At 40.6% G+C, this 26,460-nt stretch overlaps 1 protein-coding gene and 1 long non-coding RNA gene across 25 annotated transcripts in view; one reads left to right on the top strand and one right to left on the bottom strand.

Moving 5' to 3' along the window:
* TENM2 (teneurin transmembrane protein 2) overlaps positions 1–26,100 on the top strand; it is a 753,140-nt gene extending 727,040 nt beyond the window's left edge. For all 24 annotated transcript variants that reach the window (XM_083430660.1, XM_083430659.1, XM_083430641.1 and 21 more), the window contains 5 exons: positions 4,635–4,870; positions 16,201–16,497; positions 17,713–19,327; positions 21,943–22,073; positions 24,158–26,100. In XM_083430660.1, the coding sequence (XP_083286786.1) occupies positions 4,635–4,870; positions 16,201–16,497; positions 17,713–19,327; positions 21,943–22,073; positions 24,158–24,919 (3,041 nt within the window). In that variant the 3' untranslated portion in view covers positions 24,920–26,100. The remainder of the gene's footprint in view (positions 1–4,634; positions 4,871–16,200; positions 16,498–17,712; positions 19,328–21,942; positions 22,074–24,157) is intronic.
* On the bottom strand, positions 11,423–13,329 carry LOC310673110. The gene is made up of 2 exons (XR_014508862.1): positions 11,959–13,329; positions 11,423–11,569 (listed from the first exon to the last, which is right to left on the bottom strand). It is a non-coding gene; the product is annotated as an uncharacterized lncRNA (long non-coding RNA).
* Positions 26,101–26,460: the final 360 nt, after the last annotated feature.

The following is a 26,460-nucleotide window of genomic DNA, read 5'->3' as shown; positions in this document are numbered from 1 at the left end:
TAATGGAACATTAAAATATTAAAATGTAGCCTCATTGTAGGAGGAGAAGGAAAAGAAAAAAGAAAGAGAGGGAGGGAGGGAATCAAATTGGCTCCAAGCCAAAGGCCAGGCGGAACAACTCTGTCTTACAGGCCCTGCGGAAAGAAATCAGATCCTGCAGGGCCCTGGTCTCATGAGGCAGAGCGTTCCACCAGACCGGAGCCAGAGCTGAAAAGGCCCTGGCTCTGGTTGAAGCCAGTCTAACTTCCTTAGGGCCCGGGACCACTAGGGTGTTGTTATTTATGGACCTTGAGACTCTCCGTGGGGCATACCAGGAGAGGCGGTCCCGTAGGTACGAGGGTCCTAGGCCGCGAAGGGCTTTAAAGGTCAAAAGCAGCACCTTAAATCTGACCCTGTACTCCACCGGGAGCCAGTGCAGCTTGAAAAGCACTGGGTGAATATGCTCCCATGGCAGAGACCCCGTGAGGAGCCTCGCTGCAGCATTCTGTACCCGCTGGAGTTTCTGGGACAGCTTCAAGGGCAGCCCTGCGTAGAGCGAATTACAGTAGTCAAGCCTGGAGATGACCGTCGTATGGATCACTGTGGCCAGGTTGGGGCGGGAAAGGTAAGGGACCAACTGCTTGATGCGGCGAAGGTGGAAAAATGACGCCTTGGCTGTTGCTGTAACTTGCGCCTCCATGGAAAGGGAGGCGTCAAGGATTACACCCAAACTCTTAACGGAAGGTAATGGCACTAATTGGGCCCCCGCAAGAGAAGGGAGTTGGTCCCTCATCCCCATGCCATCCCGACCTAGCCATAGGACCTCTGTCTTTGAAGGGTTTAGTTTCAATCGGCTCCCACGAAACCATCCAGCTACAGCTTCCAAACATCTGGTCAGTGTGTTCGGGGCCGAGTTGGTGTGGCCATCCATCAGCAGATAGAGCTGAGTGTCATCAGCATATTGGTGACAGCCCAGCCCAAAGCTCCGGATAATCTGGGCAAGGGGGCGCATAAAGATGTTAAAAAGCATTGGGGAGAGAATTGCGCCCTGCGGCACTCCACACACCAAGGAGTGGCACGATGACATTTCCCTCCCTAGTGCCACCCTCTGTCCCCGACCAGAGATAAAAGAGCACAACCAGTTACGGGCTATGCCCTGTATCCCCACGTCTGCGAGGCGGTGGTCCAGAAGATCATGATCGACCAACTAACCCAGATCTGCAACTTCTCACTCAATGCAATATGTATCTTCCATTGATTATCCATGCTGGGGATCCAGGTGACAACCATGCTTTTATTTTGAAAGCCATTTATTCTTCTGCATGCTCCCTGTGCAGACGTACATGTGTGTTAGGTACCCGTGTAGAGCTTATCTCAGGAGCTTTCTAAAGCTGAAACCTGTGAACTAGTGCACATGGTCCCTCCCTTCAAGCAAAAATATCTTACCTATTGTACATGCCTCAAGGAGGAGGAAAACTCTTTCCTTCAGTTTTCTTTTGACTGATACAACAGTCACATTGAAGAAACCTTCCTAGTGGAGATTCTCTTCAATGAGCTTTATTAAGTCCCTGTCTTTTTGTGGTTTGTTAGGAAACTTTTACTTACTCGGATTACATTAATTAGATGTTTTTTTCATGGTTTGTGGTTGTTTATTTTAATCAAGTTGCTTCTTCCTTTGCCCTGTGCACCTATGGGGCAGTGGGTCTTGTTTCCCAAGTATTCACAGTGATGGAACTAAGATACAGATCTCCAACAGCTGTGATGGCTGCCTCATCTGTTTAGGAAATAAATCCTGCCCTCAGGGGAAGGAATTTGCTAAACAAGGTTGCAGGAACTGATTGGTCATCATATTTCTGTGCTTTTCTCTGGAAGTGAATTTTGCGGACATCTGATATTATGGCCTTTGAATTCACTTGCTTCCACCTCCCTTGTACTTGGGTTGTTGGCTCCCCCATGGGCACATGACACTTATTTGTTATAATTTAAAACTGCCCTTTTGGCAGCTGTTACTTCAGCTAGCATGTGACTTATTCTGTGACTCACCATATCTTTGCAACCATCAAGATAAAGTGCTTTTATACCTTGATAATGCTATTTTTTTTGCCTAAATTTATATTCATCTCAGTCAAGATTTGGTTCTTCTGCATGTTTTCCTGACATGGAAAGCACCTTTCAATTGCCACATGTTTAGAGGGCTTTGTCCTGCCACCTTGATAGAATTTACCTTTGTTCCAAACAAGCCATGTTTACCTGCGTGACCCAATGTAATGATGTTCATAAAGCTTTACACCTTGGGTGTATCAGCAAGGCCTGATATATAATTCATTAGAGCTTTCTAAACAGGGTGCTGCTGTTTTTTTCCCTGAATACCAGTCACTAATTGATGTTACCTTAGATGATCACAACTCACATACCCTTTCCCGCTAAAGATGCCTCATTCTCAACTGGGACATTTTTTATGTCTCAGTCATGAGGCAAAGGACATTATTTTCCTCCTTGAGGCATGTGCAGCAATTAAATCATTCTACCTTGAGGCATGTGTGTCTTATCATGAACTTCTACTCTTGAAAGTTTCTAGGGCATGCTCTGCACAGATGCAGCGAACAGATGTGTGAGTGCATTACCATGCACACAAAAATCAAGTACAGCCCAAAAGTAGAATGATGAAGAGGTCCCAATGAAAGAAGATTGGATATAGAAACAAATAGAGTATGCAGAAATGGCAATACTTACTGGAAGAATTAAGAAATCAAGAACAACAAACTTTTTAGAAAGCAATAGAAGGGGTTCTGGGGGACGCGGGTGGCGCTGTGGGTTAAAGCCTCAGTGCCTAGGGCTTGCCGATCGAAAGGTCGGCAGTTCGAATCCCCGCGGCGGGGTGCGCTCCCGCTGTTCGGTCCCAGCGCCTGCCAACCTAGCAGTTCGAAAGCACTCGCGGGTGCAAGTAGATAAATAGGGACCGCTTACTAGCGGGAAGGTAAACGGCGTTTCCGTGTGCGGCTCTGGCTCGCCAGAGCAGCGATGTCACGCTGGCCACGTGACCCGGAAGTGTCTTCGGACAGCGCTGGCCCTTGGCCTCTTTGAGTGAGATGGGCGCACAACCCTAGAGTCTGTCAAGACTGGCCCGTACGGGCAGGGGTACCTTTACCTTTAGAAGGGGTTCATTGAGTATTAACAAGCAAACTGTAAACATGAGAGAATAGACGAATAAAAGAATAAGTTAAGGCAATTTGGAGTATGCAGGAAAGGACGAAAATAAACGTAAAGAACCGAAGAAAGAGGGAGAAGAGAGTCGAAATTGAAAATGTTAAAGTTATGGTTAAATGATTGTAATGTATATAAGTGAAAATTATAAATATTTTTTTAAAAAATCAAGTAAAGATAAGCAAGCTGGTGTCTCTCCCCATGGTATCTCTCCCGTGGGTCAGTTTAAAGCATTTTTATTCACTCACCTATTTTCCTGTGACCAATTTACCTCTAGTCTGAGGTCAGGAGAGAGTTGCCAAGAGAACTAACAGTCTTGTTTATTCTGTTAAGGAAGGCTTAGATTTCCTCAGCTTCAGAAGACAAATTTACAGCATAGCCACTCCAGCAGGGATTTGTAAGGGAGTTAATGGGAGCCTTACAAAAGCAATTCCATATTTCATATGCTATGACACTGTTACCAAAACTGCAGTGAAATGAATTTTGTTGATTTTTTAAAATTGAGAAATAATGTCACTGAAAACAAACATTGTCACACAACAATAGCCTTCTGACATATAAATGCCAACATTTATGAACTATTTGCCTGTGTTGCAATGCCTTTATTTCTGTGCTGTGATGATTAATTATGTAGATCTTTTCTTTCTGACAGAAGGATAGAGGTTCTTCGATAGCAGCTGGTCACAGCATTGCTTTGCTGGAGAAACTCTTTTTTTATTATTCTAAAGAATAGGTCTGGTTGCAACAGCCACTCGAGAGTATAACTAAGTCATAAACCTGGTTTTATTTCTGTAACTTCTGTCAGTCAGTAAAAAGCCAGGTGTCTGTTTGGCTAGTACTATTTATTCAAGACAGAATGAAGAGTGACATTCTCACAAAAGATTATGTCTGGCAGCTCATTCTGAGTGAGCATCATGCCTTAAGGACCAATACCTAATCTATAACATTGTGCCATATATATATATATATATATATATATATATATATACACATACATACACTAATGGAGCTCTTAAACCAGTTTAAAAGGAAAACCTGCTTATTTCTAAGAAAAGTCTCCAGCCATCTCTTTTTTGTGAGTTGATTTCTTGCTGACCCAACACTTCAATTAAAATAATTTTTCCTCAGATTATACATGTAGCCACAAATATAAATGATATTTGCTATAAAAAATATCAATAGACATTTTGATTTACAATTAAGAAGCAAGTGGGAAACAAATCCTAATCCTAACTGAAACACCTCTGCTGGCTTCAAATTTTTAATAATGATGTTCTTCACATAAACAACTAACATCTCAAATACTGTTCCCACTTCCCCACCACACAACAGTTGCTGGGAAACATCATTTTAGATTTGCAGATGCACCATGAAAGCCTAGAAAATTAGGTAATATGTTTTCTTTATGACTAATGCTGCTAAGTTTTCCCCCACCCCTGTTATTGCTTCAGATCAAGTGAGGAACAGCTACCAGCTCTGCAATAATGGCACCTTAAGGGTGATGTATGCCAATGGAATGAGTATTAGCTTCCACAGCGAACCACATGTGCTAGCCGGGACTGTGACCCCAACCATAGGACGATGCAATATTTCCTTGCCGATGGAGAATGGCTTAAATTCCATAGAGTGGCGCCTCAGAAAGGAACAGATTAAAGGAAAAGTTACTGTGTTTGGAAGAAAGCTCAGGGTAAGTTCAACCCAGTCCTACAATAAAACAAGTTGTTTCAGAAATGGGGACTATTATCAATTCCTATATGCTGTATCATTTATTTCATATAAAATGTGAAAGTGATATATCCCTGGGTTATTTGAACTAAATTAACTATATGTACACATAAGCTTCAACCTCTGTTTCCAAATCTTTCCCACAATCCATTCACCAAAATCAACCCCACCCCAATCTGAGCTACAGTATTAGAAGTGAGCCTGGCAGGGATAAAGCCCCAGAAAGAAGGGACTAAAGAGGGGAAGAAGGGACAATTTAAATTGTAGCTCCTGACCATAATGTTAACTGGGGCACACCTGGCTTTGATGAATGGTGCCTGCAGTTGTCATATGGTTTGCTCCTCAGTGTGGTAAAATGCACTCTAAAGAAAACCAGTCAAGCATTGTTTTTCAGGTGTACACCATTCCATATCTCTTTACAACAATTTGAAATGATACAGCCCTAGGCACTATCTGCACTATAGATTAAAGTGGCATGATACTAGTTTCAAACAGTCAAGGCTTCACCCAAAGGTTCCTGGGTACTGTAGTTCGCTAAAGGTGCTGAAAGTTGTTAGGAGATCCCTATTCCCCTCTTTCCAGAGAACTCTGGGAATTGTAGCCCTATGAGGGGAATAGGGGTTTTTTACAACTCTCAGCACCCTTTGCAAACAACACTTCCTATTATTCTTGCGGGGGAAGGGCATGACTATTTTAAGCGGTATGATACTGATTTTAATGTATAGCGCAGATGGGTCCTCATTGAATAATAATCCAGTACAACAAAAGACGCGGGTGGCGGATGGGACGCGGGTGGCGCTGTGGGTTAAACCACAGAGCCTAGGACTTGCCGATCAGAAGGTTGGCAGTTTGAATCCCCGTGACGGGGTGACTCCCGTTGCTCGGTCCCTGCTCCTGCCAACCTAGCAGTTTGAAAGCATGTCAAAGTGCAAGTAGATAAGTAGGTACTGCTCCGGTGGGAAGGTAAACGGCGTTTCCGTGCGCTGCTCTGGTTTGCCAGAAGCGGCTTAGTCATGCTGGCCACATGACCCGGAAGCTGTACGCCGGCTCCCTCGGCCAATAAAGCGAGATGAGCGCCGTAACCCCAGAGTCGGTCACAACTGCACCTAATGGTCAGGGTTACCTTTACCTTTACATTTTACAACAAAAGAAGATCACAGTAGAAGAGCATTTAAAAAGCCAGATAAACTAAACATTCATAAAAGCCTACCTGAATAAATAAGCATTCCTGACACTAAAAAGATAACACAGATAGTGTCAGGCAAGGCAGTAAGTTTGAAAAACAGGGCACTACAACAGAAAAGGGCCCTAGGCAATGTTATTCCCTATCCTATTGTGCCTGGGCTGTTGGTATGATCTGCTGTATTTTTGGCAAGATAGAGAACCATATATGCTACTTCGGCTGTGTATGCTGTGTATCCTTTCCACCAAACATTTCAGGGTGGGGGGCACAAAAAGGTTGAGGAATTCTGGGCTATTTCATTTGCAAAGCTCAGAGTCTGAAATCCTGCAGAACACAGTCACATTCGGCAGTTATCTTTTGAAACGTTTTGTAGTCACATCATTCCATATTTACCATTGTGGATTATATATATATATATATATATATATATATATATATATATATACATACACATACATAATGTTTTCATTTATTTTCATGGTACAGTTCTTTGATCAGGGAGGGAAGACAATGAATGTTCCACACCCACACACCACAACACAACTTCAAATATTTGCAGAGGTTGTGTTATACTCTTTGCATGAAATCAACTCTGCAGTTTGAGGAGGCTCTCAAATAATAAGACCCTAAAATAAATGGATATAGTCCTGGCTCTGAGTAATAAAGCCTTAATAGAAATACTTGCAGTAATTAGCAGAAGTTAGATGTACAAGTATTGGAGCTGAATTCTTGCCAGAGTTAGATTTTTATTTTTTTTGCACCATGTATATGCAAATCAAAACATAGCTTTATCTATCAACACCTCAGCATTTAATTGTCTTGTGTTAGTTCCTGTAACAGTAATCACATATCCATTTAGCTCTTTTAAATGAAAATCACTATGAGATTATAACAGGTTGAGTGGACTGAAAGTGCAATTTGAAAACAAGAGGGAAAGCGTTGAATGTATTTGCATCTCATTTATTTTAATTCAGCATTTTTTCAAACTGCATAGTGAATGAAATTAAAAAGCTGCACTAGAAAATAGCAAAGGAGCAGACAGGAGGCATAAAATACAACACTCAGGTCAGTCACAGACGACACCTTGGTGAAGTGCTGGCCTCCAGATGGAGACAAATGGTGAAGGCTTGTGATTAATGGCGATGCCTCAATATGTCTGTGATTTGCAACTGTGATTTGGCTGAAAATAGCAGATTTTGAGCCAGCAGTAACAGCACAACCCTATGCATGTCTACTGACAAGTAAGCCTTGTATCAGTAGAGCTTACTCCAAGGTAAGTGTGCATAGGATTAGAGTCTTGGGCTACAGTGCTAAACACCTTTTAATGGAGCCTAGTGGGACTTACTTCTAAGGTTTTTACAATTTCTGCCAGCTACTTAATGGACTGATATGCCCAATGGGGGGGGGGGATCAAATAATTGTTTTGTGGAAATGGACAGTACAGGAGACAATCATTTCATGCAGAGGTTCTGTTCCTGGCCCCTGCAAGTGTCAACAGAGTGTAAGTATGCTCCCCTTGTTATGCCCCATTACACACTCTTCTGGCTCCAAAAGGCCCCCCTCATGAGTGATCACGCTTCAATTGGACGCACCTAAAATGGTCACCACCTGTATTTGAATTGTACAACTAAGAAGGAAAGCTCTGTGTATAAGCTCAGGGGAACTATGAGATGATCAATATTTTGGTCTTGTTTTCTCAAGCATCAGGAATGGAGAATACTTTACACAGAAGCAAGTGAACACATTTGATTGTGTTCTGTGTTTAAAGAGGGGTTGTTTCCCCCCTTTCCTTTGCTGTTGACAGTTTGGAAGAGTGCCCAGAGCATTACTAAGGAGATTGGAGGTGAACTTGAGAAAGTCAGGTAATTGTAGCACCTGGACAGAAACTTGTTAATTGGTTTCAGTTCCCAAATATATTTTTGATTTTTGAAAGTGGGGTCTTAACAGATTTTTTAGCATCACATCCAGTTAGGGTTCTTGCATGCATTTACTCAGAATGCATAGAGTTAAGTTTGCAGAAATCCGCTGGAATGTGGCACTCAATAAGTTTCCACCAACGTGGTTTGGCCCTCAGTCTGTACATTTCCCCACCCATGCTACAGAGGAGGACTGAACTCCTGTTGGAAATAGAAAAATGGACAACGTGGATCCTGGTCTGATGCAACTTTTATTTATTTCTTTTTGCCCATGACTGCCAACCATGTGAAAAGGCACTGGCTATGATAGTGCCACAAGGAAGACTCCTGGGGAAATGAAACATTCAATGGCTTTCCAAGTCTAAAACTAGGGGGCTGGGGCTGGAAATCATGCTGAACCATTAGCACACCTATATAAAAGACCTCTGCTAAGCATGCTCTTTGAAATGGCTAGAGAAGTTGTTTCTGCCCCTTTCTGCCTGTGCTGCATAAAGTTCTACTTTTAATCAATCAGGTGAAAACCATGATTAAGCTTGCAGAACGAGAGGTGTGCTATAATTTTGTTGTGTAGACAAGTATTAGCACCTACTGACAAAATAAGTTATCAGCCAGAAATTGAATGCTAGTCTGTTTTATGTGAGTCCTCATGAAGACTGATCTCTTTTGCATACAACTTAATTTCAAGTGAGAAATGTTTTCTGGAAGAGTCAGTAAGCACTCGTAGGAATTGCCTCTTGTGACTTACACAAGCATGGAAGAACAGGTGTGTGGGTAGGTGGCAGAAGAAAGGCAAAATAGTTTACTAGATAATTTAAAGTCATGCCACTGATAATAATGTTATTCTTGTTCCCAGAGAGAGTGGGAATGTGGGAATTAGTCATTTTGTTTGGGTTTCCATATAATTAATATGACACAGCAATTATACTCTGTGGTGCTTCTTACTCTGCCAGTAGAAAATGATGTTTTGGAGCAGGTGCTCTATGTTCCTGAGTAATGTTTATGAAGCTTGTTTGCTTGCACATAGACACATCCATACATATTCCGTTATTAGAATGGTGCATCAGAGATTAGTCATTCTCATAATAATCATGTACTGTAGTTTCCCTCCACACTTCCAGATGGTGAACTGAAGTAGTGGTTGCCTAACCACGATGTCCCAGGGTATAGCTAAGTAGAACTTTGTGATCCAGACCACCTGGATTCAAAATACTGGGCAACATTAAGCCATTCATTTGAGCACTTCCTTTTGGAAGCTAGTACTGTAACAAAACACTCTGTTTCGGAATGATGGCATATAATAAACTCAGTTCCGTCACACCTACTTCCCAGGGTCTGGTTGTAGGATGAGGGTGAGATTATAAAAGCAAGCAGGCAGTAAAAGTGTGAAATGTATTACGTTCACCATGTCTCCAGCCAGGTACTCTCTCTGCTTCAGAGAATGCACAAAAAAGCCAGAGCCTGATTGTGGCACCTCAAAAAGGATACAGTAGAGATGGGAAAGGTTCAGAAAATGGCAACCAAAATTATCAAGGGCCTGGCGCAATTCCTGTAGAAAGAAAGGTCACATCTGAACCTCTTTAGCTCAGAGAAAAGGCAAGTAAGGGGCAACATTATAAAGGTGTGTAAAACTGGACATGATGAGAAAAAAGAACAGACTGGGAGAAGTTTCTCTCTCTCATATTATAAAACTTGGGCTCATCCAATAGATGTTGAAAGACTGAGGACTAAAGTATTCCTCATGCAACACATAGTTAAACTATGGAAATCACTCCCACATGACAGAGTGATAGCCACCAACTTGGATGGCGTTAAAGGAACTTAAGACATACCGTATTTTTCTGTCTATAAGACGCCCTCATGTATAAGACACCCCCTATTTTTGAGAACTCCTATTTAAGAAAATGGGGAGAGATATATCCGTGTATAAGATGCCCCCAAATTTTTGACATTATTTTTTATGGGGGGAAAACCTATACACGGGGAAATACAGTATTCTTGGAGAATAAAACTACTAATGGCTACTAGCCACGGAGGCTCTGTTCTGCCTCAGTATGCCTCTGAGTACTAGTTGCTAGAAATCACAAGTTGGGAGAGTGCTCTTTTGAAGATGACTATTAGTAGGCACCCTCTGTCTCCACCTAAGATTACACACACACACACACACACACACACACAATGTAGGCAAATTTGGTTTCTTTATGGGGACCGCTGAAAGAATTAGGACTTCTTGTTGTTGCTTAAACGAAGATTCATTTAAAAGTAAAAAAGCTACTCATTTCTTTGGAAACAGCCTACTTGGCAGTATCAAAACCTTTTCTGGAAAATCCTGCGTGTATAGTGATTTTTACGACTTATCCACTGAGGAAATGAAAACCATGGTAAAGAGAGATCTACTTCATTAAGCGGAAAAAATCAGAATGCAGAAAATGAATGATAATTAAAAATTATTTCCTTACAAATATAGAGTTGTATTAATTTTCAAATTGCTTTCTCTGTAACAGAATTCCTACAGAGTGGGTTGGGGTGGGAATTGAGCTCACCCTTGCTGTGAAAATAATTCAGAATAACTTTCATGTCCTCAAGAAAGGCTGGGGGTCTATTTCCATATTGTTTGATGTGCTGTTTAAATTTGGATAAGAGAAAATGTTGCTTAATCAAAGCTACTGTAAAATATAAGCTGAAGAACAGATTCTCAGGAACCGATGAATACTTCTTAAGTAGTCACTGCTGTCAAAAGATATCTAATTTAAAGACTTCTACTTTATTAATGGTGCATTCACAATTAAATTGCTTAAGAAGCTTTATTAGATTACAGGGTTGGCCTGGATTCTTTGGTCCGTCTCCAGTGAATGCAGTTATTTATCTTTCGTATTACAGCATTCACTGTTTGCACATGACACATTTAAGGTTACTACAATTCCTTGTTCTCACTTTTGAAAGACCCTAAACCACCAACTTCTTACATATTGTGTGTTTATTGTGTGACCTTCAAAAATATGAATCTGAAGAAAGTGACAGCTGCCTATAAAAGAGGAATATGGCATCTATTTGGCATAGTTACCATTGACTAAGACCCAATGCAAAGATTACAGCTGCAACATGGAAAGCTGCTGTAAATGCTTTGCTGTGTTGTGGGCTCTGCTTGGAGGGCCAATCTGAAAGCTGCTTACCTTAAGGATCGTTCCAGTCACATCTAGAGGGTTCATGTGCTTCTGCCAACCATATGACCAGGACATGGCGTCTCCCACCATGTTCCAGCACTTGTGCAATTTAAAAGTTCTGCTGTAAGGCTGGGGAAGGAATTACTTGTTTGGGTGTAAACAGGTAGAGTTGAGAGTTGATCTATATGTTACCTCCTTTTATAAGGAATTAGTGAACTATTTGAGAACAGAATAAAGATGACATGAGTCTAGTCTCCATCAAACGATTTTTATCAGAGCAAGTAATTATTGTACATTGCAAGTATATTACCCTCATGTGGACATCCATTTATATGCACTGTGGGAAGTCTTGGAGGAATATCAGCAAACAAGGGCTTAAAGCTTCTTCGTGCTAGCATGCACTGAAAGGAAAAAAAGAAAGATTCAAAGGGTGCTTTGCAGTGGAATGAGAATGGTGAATATATGACTAGGGCAGAAGGCAGTTTTCCAGGGGAAAATGGCAGGTTATTCAGTCTGCAATCTCCATCTTGGAAGCAAGTCTAAACACTGGCGTTATAGCTGCTACATCCACCGTAATTATTGTACTTTTCTTACCATAACCGCCCATCCCATTCCACCTTGCTTTGTCCACCATCTTGCCTAATGAAGAGCTCTGGAGATCTCAGAAAGGTTGGCCCTGATTTGTGACATGTTATCATGAAAGAGGTAACATAAAGGTGTGTATTGGATTAGGTATTGGATCTCACAATTTGCTGCTTAGGATTCAAACACATGGGAATAACTGGCTTACCTGAGGCCCATAACATTTGGTGCCAGGTCAGCTGACTACCTTAAATTTCTTGAAGCATACAAAATCCACAGAATAAATATTTTGGTTGGTCCTAACAAAGTGTTGCCTAACTGTGGACTGTGAAAAACAAATAAGAGAATGTTTTACATTGTTCTTATTAATCCAGGTTGCTTCTCAGAAAACAAAAAGATTTATCTTGAAAGAGGGCTGGGGCCAAGTCTTTTGTTAAACAGATTACAGTATTTATTGGGAGCCAATGGCAGGTAAATAGTTGGAGATTTCTCTGGAATATTCTAAATGGGGAAGATGTTACCCGCTTTTGTGTGTGGTTTTGGAACAAAGAAACACCGAATGAGATAGAGACAGAAGCAAGAGTCAGCAAGCTGAAGGCTATCAGTTTGCTGTGGAAGCATATTGGGTTGCAGATAACTTTCTCCAGGGAATTGATGCATACAGTGGATTAGCTGCCTGGTAGGGAAGCATTATCCTGTTTGTCCCACCTGTGCTCCACTTGGAAATTAATCAAACATTACTGAAATGCCAGAAGTCTCCAGTGATCTTTCCTCCAAAAGGAGGAAAGGTAAGCACTGCACTTGAAAGTTCTCACTGTATGGTGAGAAAAGGTTTTGAAGGAAATCAATAGAATCATAGAGTTGGAAGTGATCCCAAATATCATCTAGTCCATCCCCTTGTCAAGCTTTAAAATTCAGGCCTGCTGCCGTTCAGTCTAAAATGTTATTATCTTTTATTTGAAAACTCACATTTCTCCTTAAAGTAGAAAGTTGTTTTCAGCAGCATTCCTGTGGCAAGTTGTTGTTGTTTAGTCGTTTAGTCATGTCCGACTCTTTGTCACCCCATGGACCAGAGCACGCCAGCCACTCCTGTCTTCCACTGCCTCCTGCAGTTTGGTCAAACTCATGTTGGTAGCTTCAGGAACACTGTCCAACCATCTCGTCCCTTCTCCTTGTGCCCTCAATCTTTCCCAACATTAGGGTTTTTTCCAAGTAGTCTTCTCTTCTCATGAGGTGGCCAAAGTATTGGAGCCTAAGCTTCAGGATCTGTCCTTCCAGTGAGCACTCAGGGCTGATTTCCTTCAGAATGGATAGGTTTGATCTTCTTGCAGCCCATGGGACTCTCAAGAGTCTCCTCCAGCACCATAATTCAAAAGCATCAATTCTTCTGTGATCAGCCTTCTTTATGGTTCAGCTCTCAGTTCCATACATCACTACTGGGAAAACCATAGCTTTAACTATACGGGCCTTTGTTGGCAAGGTAATGTCTCTGCTTTATAAGATGCTGTCTAGGTTTTGGGGGATTTTCTCCCAAGAAGTAGGCATCTTTTAATTTTGTGACTGCTGTCACCATCTGCAGTAATCATGGAGTCCAAGAAACTAAAATCTCCCTCCATTTCGTCCCCTTCTATTTGCCAGTAGTTGATGGGACCAGTGGCCATGATCTTCGTTTTTTTAATGTTGAGCTTCAGACCATATTTTGCGCTCCCCTCTTTCACCCTCTAGCAAGTACAACATGTCAATTGATCCCAACATTCTGAATTCTTACCGATGTCTGTTCTCTCACCAGGGTGCATGGATATGGAGTGACCTGGCTGTCAGGAATTTCTTAAGATGATATAGATGTGTTTACTTCATCTGTGATTTCAAAATTTAAGTGTATGAAGGAATTGGTCTTTGATGTCCTTTGCTACTTGTATGGACCGTTGCTTATCAGAGGGGCACACATATCTTTCCTGTCTGTTACATATCTCTCTTGTTTGGGGAGTGTATGGTTAATGCAGAAACCTAGCAAATACTCAGAGGCTCAAATATCAAGATAATGTAAACTCCATAGCTGCTGGAAGTTTAAAATCTTCAAATTTCCTTGACACATTAACCTGAGGGGAGGAGCTTGTGATTGACAGGAGAAATCTATATACATAGATAGCTGGGAGAGGATAGCTGAAAGGGGAATTCTGCATGATAAAGAAGAGTTTTGTAAGTGAGTAGTTTAAGGCAGTGAGTAAATTTAAGGGAGACAGGCCATTATGCTAGTCCACACTAGTTCCACTCATTGCCCTATTTGCATCTGCATTTACACACACACAGCTCCCTGCAGGAATGTCAGCAGAAGCATTTCAGATTCCACACTGATGTTTTGTTTTCTGTCTGTGTATAGAATCTTACCCACATTAGTGTGAGAAGCACTAGCTCAGGCTAATGAATGTTGACTGTGTTGCAGGCTGATTTCAGGTTCCCTAGCTTGTCATTAAGCAACACAGCAGCATCTTTCTGGCTGTGAGTCAGCTCATCAGCATGCATGTTCAGCAGGGACAGGAATGCCCATGGCCTTATACTACACTTGTGCAGATGCGATAGTCCACTCTTTTTCCAATCTGTTACTGTCTTTCCTGGAGCAGCAGTCAAATGTAATTTATAGCTTAGCCAATACTTGTGCTACAGAGCACCTTGCTGAGCAAGGCAATGAGAATCTCTCTTAGAAGCTCTCCATCTGACTGACTGGGGCCTATATTAAAAGCATGATAAATGTAAAGTAACAGATGTCATTGGGGAAAGCGGTTAGAATTTGAGAGGTGAAAGGGGGAAATGCTACTATTAGATGTGTCATCCTATAGTATGTCTCATATTCAATCCCAAACACATTTTCCCTGACCATCTTTTCATACTCATATACCAGATTGCAGGCATGGCAAATCTACTTTTTCTTCTAGAACCCCCAATATCTATTAGTCAGGACCAGGTGCAGAAGATAGAGAATTAAAGCACAGGGTGCCTCTGAGCACATTCTGCCCCTATGAATTTGTTTTCGGTACCAGAACCCAAACTAAGCTCAGTCCACTTCTGGTTGGTTTTCTTCACTTTAGCAATCGAAATTTGGTGGGGAAAGCCTTTTGTTGTTGCTGTTGTCATTGTTGCTGTTGTGAAACAGCTGAGTGTAGATTTACTGCAAATCATCCAGTCTTCCCTTCTGATCACCCCTATCCTATACTATCTAGAATCTCATATCATTTATGAACATCACAATACTGTAATTACTAGTCTGTGACCTATATAGATAGCACTCTTAAATGTAAAAATTGTTATAACACTTAGGGCTCATGCTAATATTTTCAGATCTGCTTACCTGAACATATGTTCCTGCTATGATGCTGGCTATCCTATAGCCTTGCAAAAGGTTCATCCTCTGAAGTTCAGTTCTGGTTAAATTTTGGGGCTGCTTTTTCTAGCCAGGTAAGGGTGGGTGGGAGAGAAATCATTGCTGGATAAGAAATATACAGTATGTAGTCTTTTTCCTGCTCACTTACCCCTGATGCCTCTGGGCATCATTTTTTAATATTTCTGATATTACTGAATAGTGTCTTGTGAGAGTATTCAGACAGGGGTTAACTAGAGGACAGAGTTTGAGTGAGCAGAAGTAGAGTTGTGAGGATGCAGTCTACTTGGGTCTTCATTCAGGAGGGGAGTGATCTTCTAAATAGAAAAGAATCCCAAGCAAGTTAACCAGGCTGTAGTGATCCCTGGGTCTGTTATACTACTAGAAGTACCTCAGAAGTATGACTGTTGGGTTGGGACATTGACAGAATGTACACATTGTTTAAAAACCAAAGTATTAAGCTGTAACACTGCAACAACTTAGTTAATGAAGTGAAATAAGCTAATTTATCATCTAGTCTAGAAACCTGTAACATTTAACTAGAGAGTAATAATTCAAAACAAGCAACTGGAGTTTAAAAACACTGTGTGTTAACTACCTTGTTTAGAAGCCTTAACATCCACTAGATTTAGTAGAATTATTAATAAGTTAACTGTTTCCTGAAAGAACTTTATTTCCTGACACCTTTTGTTCTACCAACTTAGTTCTGTATTATAAATCTTTCTTATTTGTTCAACTTCTGCCTGAGTCTCCAAAATCAAAGATTCACACAAAAACCGTAAGATAACCTGTTTGGTTATAGGGTCAACGGAGGGGGTGTCCAATATTCCAGACCACTGTATTGAACTGCTGCAAGTAAAGTAACTAGTTTGAGAAGAAGAGCAACATCCAATCACAAAAAGATGCAATTATTTTATTGTCATGTAAAACATTTAGAGCTAAAAGTTCTAAGTAAAACTGTTTGGAAATTTGCTAGTGAACTTACTGAATGCTCCTCCTACATGGTTCTTATACTGAATTTCTAAATGACAAATTATTTACTGAAGTAAACAACATTATCTTTTGTTTAAACAGGTCCATGGAAGGAACTTGCTTTCCATTGATTACGATAGAAACATTCGTACAGAGAAAATATATGATGATCACAGAAAGTTTACACTGCGTATTATTTATGATCAATTGGGACGCCCTTTTCTCTGGCTACCCAGCAGTGGGCTTGCTGCTGTGAATGTATCCTATTTCTCCAATGGGCGGCTGGCTGGACTTCAGCGTGGTGCCATGAGTGAAAGGACAGATATTGATAAACAAGGCAGGATTATTTCCCGCATGTTTGCTGATGGAAAAGTATGGAGTTACACATACCTGGAAAAAGTAGGTAACTTTTGCCATGAGCAACAGCATTACAGACATGGAATACCATCTATTGTGGGAAATATCTAAACATAGACATGCACCTAATATATTGCAAACATTGATGTACAAATAGTTAAAAGTGTGTGCCAAAGAGTTTCTAACAGCAGAGTCATAAGCATTTACTCAGAAATATTCCTCCTTATCTCCATTGGGGCTTACTCCTTGGTAAGTGTGTTTAGGATTGTAACATATATTAATTAGTAGAAATTCTTTGATAACCTTTTGGCATTTTGGTGCTGCCATAAAGCAGGAAAGACTACTACATATACATGCACCTTTGTTATGAAAGGTCTTCTAAATGTCAGTTTCTGGTAAGAAAACAGTAAGCTTAATATCACTGACTAAACCAGGTGGAATAGCAAGACATAGTTTATCTCTTAACCTCCTCTAGGAAGATTAGTTGTTTATGCCATGTTTACCTTTCTAGGTGAGCTTTTTAAAATTACGCATTAATTTTAAAAGAAACTAAAACTATTGGGTGGTATTCAAGTAAGTTTTAGACAGAACATACGCCTTGAAATTAATGGACATAACTAAATTTGGTCCATGGATTTCAGTGGGTCTAGAGACTGAATAAAACCACCACCATTTGTTAATTAATTGGGGAGGAATTCAACATCACGCTAAGGCAATTGTTCCATCAAGGCAAGCATTTCAGCTTGCCAGACAGAACAATCTGCCCTCCTTCCTCTGTGTGCTGTTTCAGGATTTACCTGGGGCACACCCACCTGAGCCAATTTTGGTTTGGAGGAGGGAGCAAAGCCCCATTGCAGAAACCCTTGTGTAGGACTTCCACAGATGGGACTCATTAGTTGAATCCCACCCTTGTTATATCTTCAGTAACAATGTCAAGATCCAGAAAGGAGGCAACTTTTTTTAAAAATTGCATTTCCCCCTGTTTAAATATAGTGCATGAAATGAACAGAATATGACTAAATGCAGTTTAGGTTATCAATTTTAGTTTATATCTGACAATTGCTTTTTTTTACTAGCTACTTGGCATATGTATTAAAAAATATATTAATGGCTGTGGGTGGAACTGTCACATTCATAGAAGTAATTTTCAGTGTTTCTTTAAATTTATTAATGTTTCAGGATTGGAATTCTAAAACCTTATTTGGTACGTTCTTGACCCTACAACATATAATTAATATTCTTTATGTTTTTTTATAGTCTATGGTACTACTACTTCAGAGTCAGCGGCAGTACATCTTTGAATATGATTCTTCAGACCGACTGCATGCTGTCACTATGCCAAGCATTGCTCGTCACAGTATGTCCACTCACACATCTATCGGCTATATTCGCAATATTTATAACCCTCCAGAGAGTAATGCCTCCGTAATTTTTGATTACAGCGATGATGGGAGGATTTTGAAAACATCTTTTTTAGGAACTGGTCGGCAGGTTTTCTACAAATATGGGAAATTATCCAAGTTGTCAGAAATAGTTTATGACAGTACAGCAGTGACTTTTGGATATGACGAAACAACTGGAGTTCTCAAGATGGTAAACCTACAGAGTGGAGGCTTTTCTTGTACAATCCGCTATCGTAAAATTGGCCCTCTGGTTGACAAACAGATTTACAGATTCTCTGAGGAAGGTATGGTCAATGCGAGGTTTGATTATACCTATCATGATAATAGTTTTCGAATTGCTAGCATCAAGCCTATAATAAGTGAGATACCTCTTCCAGTTGACCTTTATCGTTACGATGAAATCTCAGGCAAAGTAGAACACTTCGGCAAATTTGGGGTAATCTATTATGATATAAATCAAATAATCACTACAGCTGTAATGACACTGAGCAAACACTTTGATACACATGGACGCATTAAAGAAGTTCAGTATGAAATGTTCCGATCACTCATGTATTGGATGACAGTGCAATATGACAGCATGGGGAGGGTAACTAAGAGAGAATTGAAGCTTGGGCCTTATGCCAACACAACTAAATACACCTATGATTATGATGGAGATGGGCAACTCCAAAGCGTGGCAGTCAATGACAGACCAAACTGGCGTTATAGTTATGATCTAAATGGCAACTTGCATCTGTTGAATCCCGGAAACAGTGTACGATTGATGCCACTGCGCTATGATCTAAGAGATAGGATTACACGCCTAGGTGATATGCAGTATAAAATCGATGATGATGGCTTTCTGTGTCAAAGAGGCTCTGACATATTTGAGTACAATTCCAAAGGGCTCTTAACAAGAGCTTACAATAAGGCTAATGGATGGAGTATTCAGTACCGTTATGATGGAGTAGGAAGACGGGCTTCTTACAAGACTAACTTGGGACACCACCTTCAGTACTTTTATGCTGATCTTCACAACCCAACCAGAATAACACATGTGTATAATCATTCAAATTCAGAAATTACCTCTCTCTACTATGATCTGCAAGGTCATCTGTTTGCAATGGAAAGCAGCAGTGGAGAAGAATACTATGTTGCCTCAGATAACACAGGTACACCTCTGGCAGTGTTCAGTATCAATGGCCTCATGATCAAGCAACTACAGTACACGGCATATGGGGAAATCTACTATGATTCTAATCCTGACTTCCAGATAGTAATTGGATTTCATGGAGGATTGTATGATCCCTTAACAAAACTGGTCCATTTTACTCAGAGGGATTATGATGTTTTGGCTGGACGTTGGACCTCTCCCGACTATACAATGTGGAAAAATATTGGTAAGGAACCTGCCCCATTCAACTTGTATATGTTCAAGAGCAACAACCCTCTCAGCAATGAACTGGATTTAAAGAACTATGTGACAGGTGAGAAATAATTTGTGGTTTAGGAATCTGTGGAAGTTAGATTTGTGGAACGTGTATAGGATAGATTTTGTATTTGGGTAAATAATTTAGTATCAAATAAGACTTCAGAATCCTTCTGCTTGGAAAAAATTGGAAGTTTATTTTCTGTTTAAAACTTTGGGACTCAGCAGTACAGAGAAAGGGTCTCATGGCTTCATGTTTTTCAAATTGGGATGCAGTCCTTCATCCAGTTCTGTGGCCTTAAGGTACTCTGAAATTAGCTGATATCACCCCACATGATAACAAATCAGCATATTTTTAGTTAAGTGCTGTGACCTTGATTCCCAAAGTTTCTAAGCTGACTGGGAGAACAAACAGAACTACTGAAGTCATGCATATGAAGAAAGCTTGCCAATTTAAAATGCTGAATGCCGTACAAGAGCTTCATGTTCATCTCTTTGTAAGACACTGTGCTAATGACAGTTTGCAAGCAGACCTCACCTTGATTTACAGATGCAATGCCACTGCTTTCTTCATTGTACAGATGGGAACACTGCAGTCATGCAGCCATTTAATTCAGTGAGTTTTTAGCCATTGCCTTGAGAAAAGTTGCATGCAAAGGTCCATTAAATAAACTAGTGCTAGAACTGAGAAGTAAAGCCACATTCCTAACAACAACTATAGTATCTGGCTCATAATGTCCTGGTAGTGAAAATGATGCCATCATCCTAAAAAGATTGAGGATCAAGCCCAGTAGGAGTTACAGTTTAAAGCCCAGCTGGGTGGGGGGCAGGCATAAACCTTACAATTTAAAATAATTCTTCCTCCTGAGAACTATTAAGAAACATTTGGAGATAGTAAATATAAACTGCATGCCTTGAGCTTGGGTGGAAGTTGTAACTTCTACTCCACTGGTACTAATTTGCCTCTTAGTAGAATCACACAGTGCTGAACTAGATGCTAACTATTTCTTAAAAGAAAGGCAATTAAGAGCTATTCAAGAGAAAATCTTTCAGAATAGAACATGGAGTATGCCATAATTAAAGTCACAGCCTTTTTTATGACTAAGAACCCCCTCCACATAAATGCAGCTACTATAATTTCAGGGGAGGTTAAAACTTCAAGGAACAGTAAATTATATTTCAAGAAAATGGAAGTATATATGATTAGGTTATTCAGGATTTCATTGGACATGTATTGTTTCTTAAAAGTCCCCTTGGTGTTTGGGGTAACTCTACATTGTGATATACTCTTAATAAAGGCTGCAAAAAGGGGGGAAGGGAGAGGACTGATTAGTGGTCTAAAAGTGTTATGTTAAATCCCAGCTCTAAGTGTAGCAACAGTGGAAAAGGGGGCATGTGGAGTGTAAAAATGGTTGGAAGGGGAAGAGTTAAGGACTGTTACTATTCGCTGTTCTATGTTTAAAGTTAGAGGCTTCTGAGGCTGCTTTTTATTTTATTTTTAAGAAACCATGGGCCTATTGCCATGTAACATCTGTTAGGGCTTCTATGAACTTGGCTCATTTTCAGACTAGTTGAACTATCAATATTTGCTTGAAGCTGCAACAATAATTATTCACACATACAGAGAAGGAATAGGTTATCCTGTCGTATTGTACATTTATTGAACCCCTGGTGAAGTAGCTGCTCAACACTGCTTTGACAGTCCCTTCAGCTTTCCATAAACAACTGCTCTACAGTTGTTAGTAGTCAAAGATAAGTGCAGACATACTTTAGCTGAGGCCATAATTTCTTCTAGGATTAAATGATTTGCTAAAAACATGGACTTTGAGAAACAGGCAGTGGATGACATCCAACAATACCCTGGTAGACTTCCACTCATATACCAGGACTCCTCTGTACTTTGCAGCCCTCATGCCCCCAACATCTGCTCCAGAGGTTTCCCCAACCCTCTTTTGGGGGATAACATGGAGGGGCTGCAGGTGTGGAGGGGAATCTGTTTATCTGATGGTGGATAGACACTGTTGTATTTTGACATTATCCTCCCATCATCGTGAAACTAGCTGAGGTAAAATATTTGTCACGGTACTTGAGAACATTTTGTGGAATAATCATTTCAATGTGTAACCTCAAAATTAGATATTATAAAGTATTTGGTATGCTCAGAAGTTCTTTAAAAATTTATTGGTAGTAGTAGTAGAACTGAGAGCATTTATGTGCTACCTTTTCTCATAGAGAGCTCAAGGCGGTATATATAGTTTCCCACCTCACCCCATTTTATCTTCACAAAGCCCTGTAAAGTATGTTAGGCTGAGAAATAGTGACTGGCACAAGATGGCTTAACTTGATAGCTAAGTGGACCATGGTCTCCCAGGTCTTAGTCCAGCACTCTAATCACTACAGCACACTGGCTCTTAGGATTCCTGTGGGTTAAATATAATTTAGAAGAGGGCTTCCCTTTCAGTAATCTGTTTTTAGTGCAAATGTCACAACACCTGTCCTTTACACTTGCTGGGGAATTTTCGTTATCCAAATGTCAAAGTAAAAAAGAAAGAAAGAAGTAGGGTAGAAATCTTGAAACTCTTGTCCTGCCTTATAATTAGGAGTTCAGGTTCATTGCTACAGATGTTTACTGCACACCTTCAAGTCTCACATATATTTACTTTTAATTCTCAGATGTGAAAAGCTGGTTAGTGATGTTTGGCTTTCAGCTCAGCAACATTATACCTGGCTTCCCAAGAGCAAAAATGTACTTTGTTCCACCTCCGTATGAGCTGTCAGTGTCTCAGGCATGTGAAAAGGGACAGGTAAGCAAAAGCTCTTTCTCGCCACATGGTAAATTTACCTTGGTTCATGTTGCATTTAGCATTATTTTGCAAATTAACAATAGCAAGCATACTTGAGAAAGTAAAGTAAAACTGATGAAATTGAAGAAAACTGAATCAGCTGGATTTCACACTCTGCACATTTGTTTGCTGTCAACACAGATTATTACCATCAATGCAGCATGCAGACCTTTCTGGATTTACCTTTGAAATGCTGCTTGATTAACATGGATAAAAAACTCCCACAATAATTTATCATATGTTCATTTTGTAATATCATACACCCTTTCTGCTCACCTTTTATATAAGCACTAAAAATTGTGATATATGGTTAAGTGTCATGCATAAAGTCAAGATGCATGCTTGAATCAAAATAATGCCAAAATCCTTAGTATTTTATTTGGTAGAGTTTTGGATTTGTGGGCAACTTGCAATTTTTGCTTCTCAGTTTACTTAAACATAATGTAAGAGGGATCATCTCTCAAAAATTACCTCATATTATTTGCTAAAATTTAGCTGCAAACATTAGTTGAACTATTTATTGATACAAATCCAAAAATAATCTCAGATGCACTTTTTATTTTGGATTAAAATAGTAAAATTATGTTTTGGATTTTAAAAGTTTGAATAATTCTCATGAATATAGTCAAAAACATTTTATTTTTTTTGCCTTCGTTAATGTCAAAATTGGATGTGGTATCTCTCCTCTACAAGATACTTCAGATACCACATTGTAAAATATGTTCACAAATGCATAAGATTTTGCATGGGTACTACTAGCTTGAATCTCATTTGATAACTTTTAAAAATGGGTTTGACAAATTTATAAAGGATAAGGCTACCAATGGCTTCCAGCCATGGTGGCTATGTGCTACCACCAGGTAAGTCTCTGCAGGGTTGATGTCAACACCTGGCAACCTTCGACAGCTGCCAGGGCCCACTGCCTACTCTGGGCTCCCTTTAACTTTTTTTCTGGCCTGGCAGTCTGGGCATCTGTAGCCAGCTAGACCTAGTAATACTTTTAATTTCCCTCAATTCCCTTATAGATCTTGACTGAGCAGTATCTCAATCTTAGGGCTTTGGCATGTTTGCATGGGTTCAGTGAGACCTTAAAATAGTGTGGCTCCAAACTGCTTGGGGCTTTAAACACCAGCACTTTAAATTGAGCCCGGAACTGAACAGGAAGTAAATGCAGTAGTGATGTTATATGTTCTTAATGCCTGGCTCCCTACAAGTGTTAGAGCAGTTGTTTTCTGTGCCAGGTAAAGTTTCAAAATAATATTTAAAGTCTGCCCCATGCAGAACTGTAATGGTTCTAGGGGTTGCTCGTGCGTAAGCTTGTCCCAACGTCTGGCTGGATTGCCTGAGTGAACCTTTCCTGTCCGGGCAGCCACTCGCCTGTGACCGTCTCAATCACCGGCAGAATCCGTCAGTGGGCGTTTCTTAAACTTCTTCCAGCAAAGAAGTTCTTTGACACCCAGTCTCCGCCTACTTTCCCTGTGCGAAAGCCTTCTGTGCAAGGAGGGCGTGGGCAGCGGAGGACCCCTTTTCTCCCCGCTGGACCCGGGCAAGGAGTCATGGGATCGCCTCGCCGATTTCCCCCATCTCCCCCCCTTCTCCACTGGAGCTACGCTGATTCTCTCCCCCAGAAGATGGGCTGCCCCTCCCACTCCCGGGACGCTCTCTGGGATCCCTTCGGAGCTTGCTCTCTCCCTCGGACACTGATGGCAGTTCCCTGACAAGAACATATTACAATAGTATTGCACAGGCTCTCTGTGCACTTGCATAAATCGTGAGGTTTAGGTATAATTTGATTAGTATCATAGTAAAATGATCTGCAACAGAAATTATTCATGTGAATTAGGCTTTCAATGAGAATTATAGCACAGGTGGCTTCCTAGATGCTATTGGACCTCAACTCCCATCAGTTCTGAACAGCATGGGCAATAGGCGATGTAGTCCAGCTGCATCTGGAATCCACAGATTCACTATCCCTGAATTAAATAATCCCTTACTGTTTGTGCTTCAACAATAATGTAACTTTTCCCCCTCCTTTTTTTTTCTAGTTAATTACTGGAGTCCAGCAGACGACAGAGAGGCACAACCAAGCTTTCATGGCCCTTGAGGGACAAGTCATATCTAAAAGATTACATGCCAATATAAGAGAGAAAGCAGGTCACTGGTTTGCAACCACCACTCCTATTATTGGCAAGGGGATCATGTTTGCCGTGAAGGAAGGCAGAGTAACCACAGGGGTTTCAAGTGTCACAACGGAAGACAGCCGAAAGATCGCCTCAGTGCTTAACAATGCTTACTACTTGGAAAAGATGCACTATAGCATTGAGGGGAAGGACACCCATTATTTTGTCAAGATTGGCTCATCTGACGGCGACCTTGTTACCCTGGCAATGACCAGTGGGCGTAAGGTGCTGGACAGCGGAGTAAACGTTACGGTATCCCAGCCAACCCTCCTAATCAATGGAAGGACTCGAAGGTTTACAAATATTGAATTCCAGTACTCCACCTTGCTCCTTAACATACGCTATGGCCTGACCCCTGACACACTGGATGAAGAGAAGGCAAGAGTGCTGGACCAAGCTCGGCAGCGAGCCTTGGGGTCAGCCTGGGCCAAAGAACAGCAGAAGGCACGGGATGGCAAAGAGGGTAGCCGCCTGTGGACTGAAGGAGAGAAGCAGCAGCTTTTGAGCACAGGGAGGGTTCAAGGTTATGAAGGATACTATGTGCTCCCAGTGGAGCAGTACCCAGAGCTGGCAGACAGTAGCAGCAACATCCAGTTCTTAAGACAGAATGAAATGGGAAAGAGGTAACAAATTAACCTGCTGTCATCCTTGTCTGGATGAACCAGTAGTTACAACTGTTATCTCCTCTCCTAAGGAGATGAAGACCAATGGGGGGCACTTGGCTGAGCTACTTTGGGATAGTAAGTGGCAAGAAAGCTCACATTTTTTGAGTTCAATGCTGCTATCCAAGTGATTAAAAACCACATCCTGAAGTGGACTAAAGCCAGACTGAAAACTTTAAACCGTGCAGATTCAAAAGTACCCCATAAATATTACCCACTTGTTCTGGGTCTAAAGAAAACATAAATCAAAACAGAAAAAAAATATTTAAAGAGAAGGCCTCATCTTATATTACCTCACTCCATTCACACGTGAGCAAACTTTCAAGATATTCAAGAGGGCCACCCACCTCCACTAGACCAGCTGATGGGGAAAGATTCTTCAGGCTGCTTGTTTGATAAACATTCAAGAGGTTTTTTCATTTAAAAGCAAAATACAGGTGCATTTAATACATGACTTCTGGGGTGATTTGTGTGTAGCAACTGGAAGAAATGAGAACAGGAGCAACAGAGCACTGGAAATAGCAAAAGAAGTATATTAAGGAATATAAACCTGCACTTGCACTCCAACCCTGCTTTTGTCTGGCCTAAAGTTAATTTATTCAAAGAGGGCAGAGTGTAAAGTTCAATTCAAAATGGTGGCTATAAATCACTACTGATAAATTTCATACTCTGTATGTCTTTGAAGATTCCATTGTGGACAGTATAACACAGTTACAGGGTGTAGTCTGTTTAGATTCAGTAGTTTGTTGGTATCAGTTCTAGTAGAGCTGTGGGCATTGTGTTAACACTATTGCAAATGGGCACCAATTCAGATCACCCTGTACATACATCAGCCAGAAGGCACAATCACTGTTTCAGATTTTAAAAAAAGAAAAAATTATTAGTGTGTTTGTTTGGTCGAGAAACTGAGACAATCACATTATGGTCACCGAGGGCGGGGGGGAGAAATTAAAAAATATATAAAAACAAGTCTAATAAGAACTTTGGTACAGAACTTTTTTGTAATATACATGTATGAATTGTTCATTGAGTTTTTATATTAATTTTAATTTGCTGCTAAGCAAAGAATAGAGACAGGCAAAGATAATTTATGGCAAAGTGTTTAAATTGTTTATACATAAATAAAGTCTCTAAAACCCCTGTGAATGTAATGTCTTCTGTTTTAGAGATGTCCTGAGAAAAATGAATAGAATAATAGTCAGCAGTGGGGAAATATTACATTATGTTTCTTTCAGATGTAATGCTTTAAGACTCGTATATGAGGAGGTAAAGATAGCTTGACAGCTATACATATACTAACAGCCGTCCTTTCCAGATAAGGCTTTTGGAGAATTGCCCTTTACACTGTTCTAATGTACATGGTTGCCTACTTCTTTGACTTTGTATGATAAGACTCAGTAGAAAGAAACTCCTGTTACAGACAAGGTTGATGATTTAATTGACCCACCATAGTAGTGTCTTGCTTGACAAATCTTGCATATTACATTTTTGATAATGTGACAAATA

This window comes from Podarcis tiliguerta (genome assembly GCF_965153285.1).
Source record: "Podarcis tiliguerta genome assembly, chromosome: 2".
Lineage (NCBI taxonomy): Eukaryota > Metazoa > Chordata > Lepidosauria > Squamata > Lacertidae > Podarcis > Podarcis tiliguerta.
The sequence above is the reverse complement of the archived record's forward strand: the minus strand, read 5'-3'. Positions and strand labels throughout refer to the sequence as shown.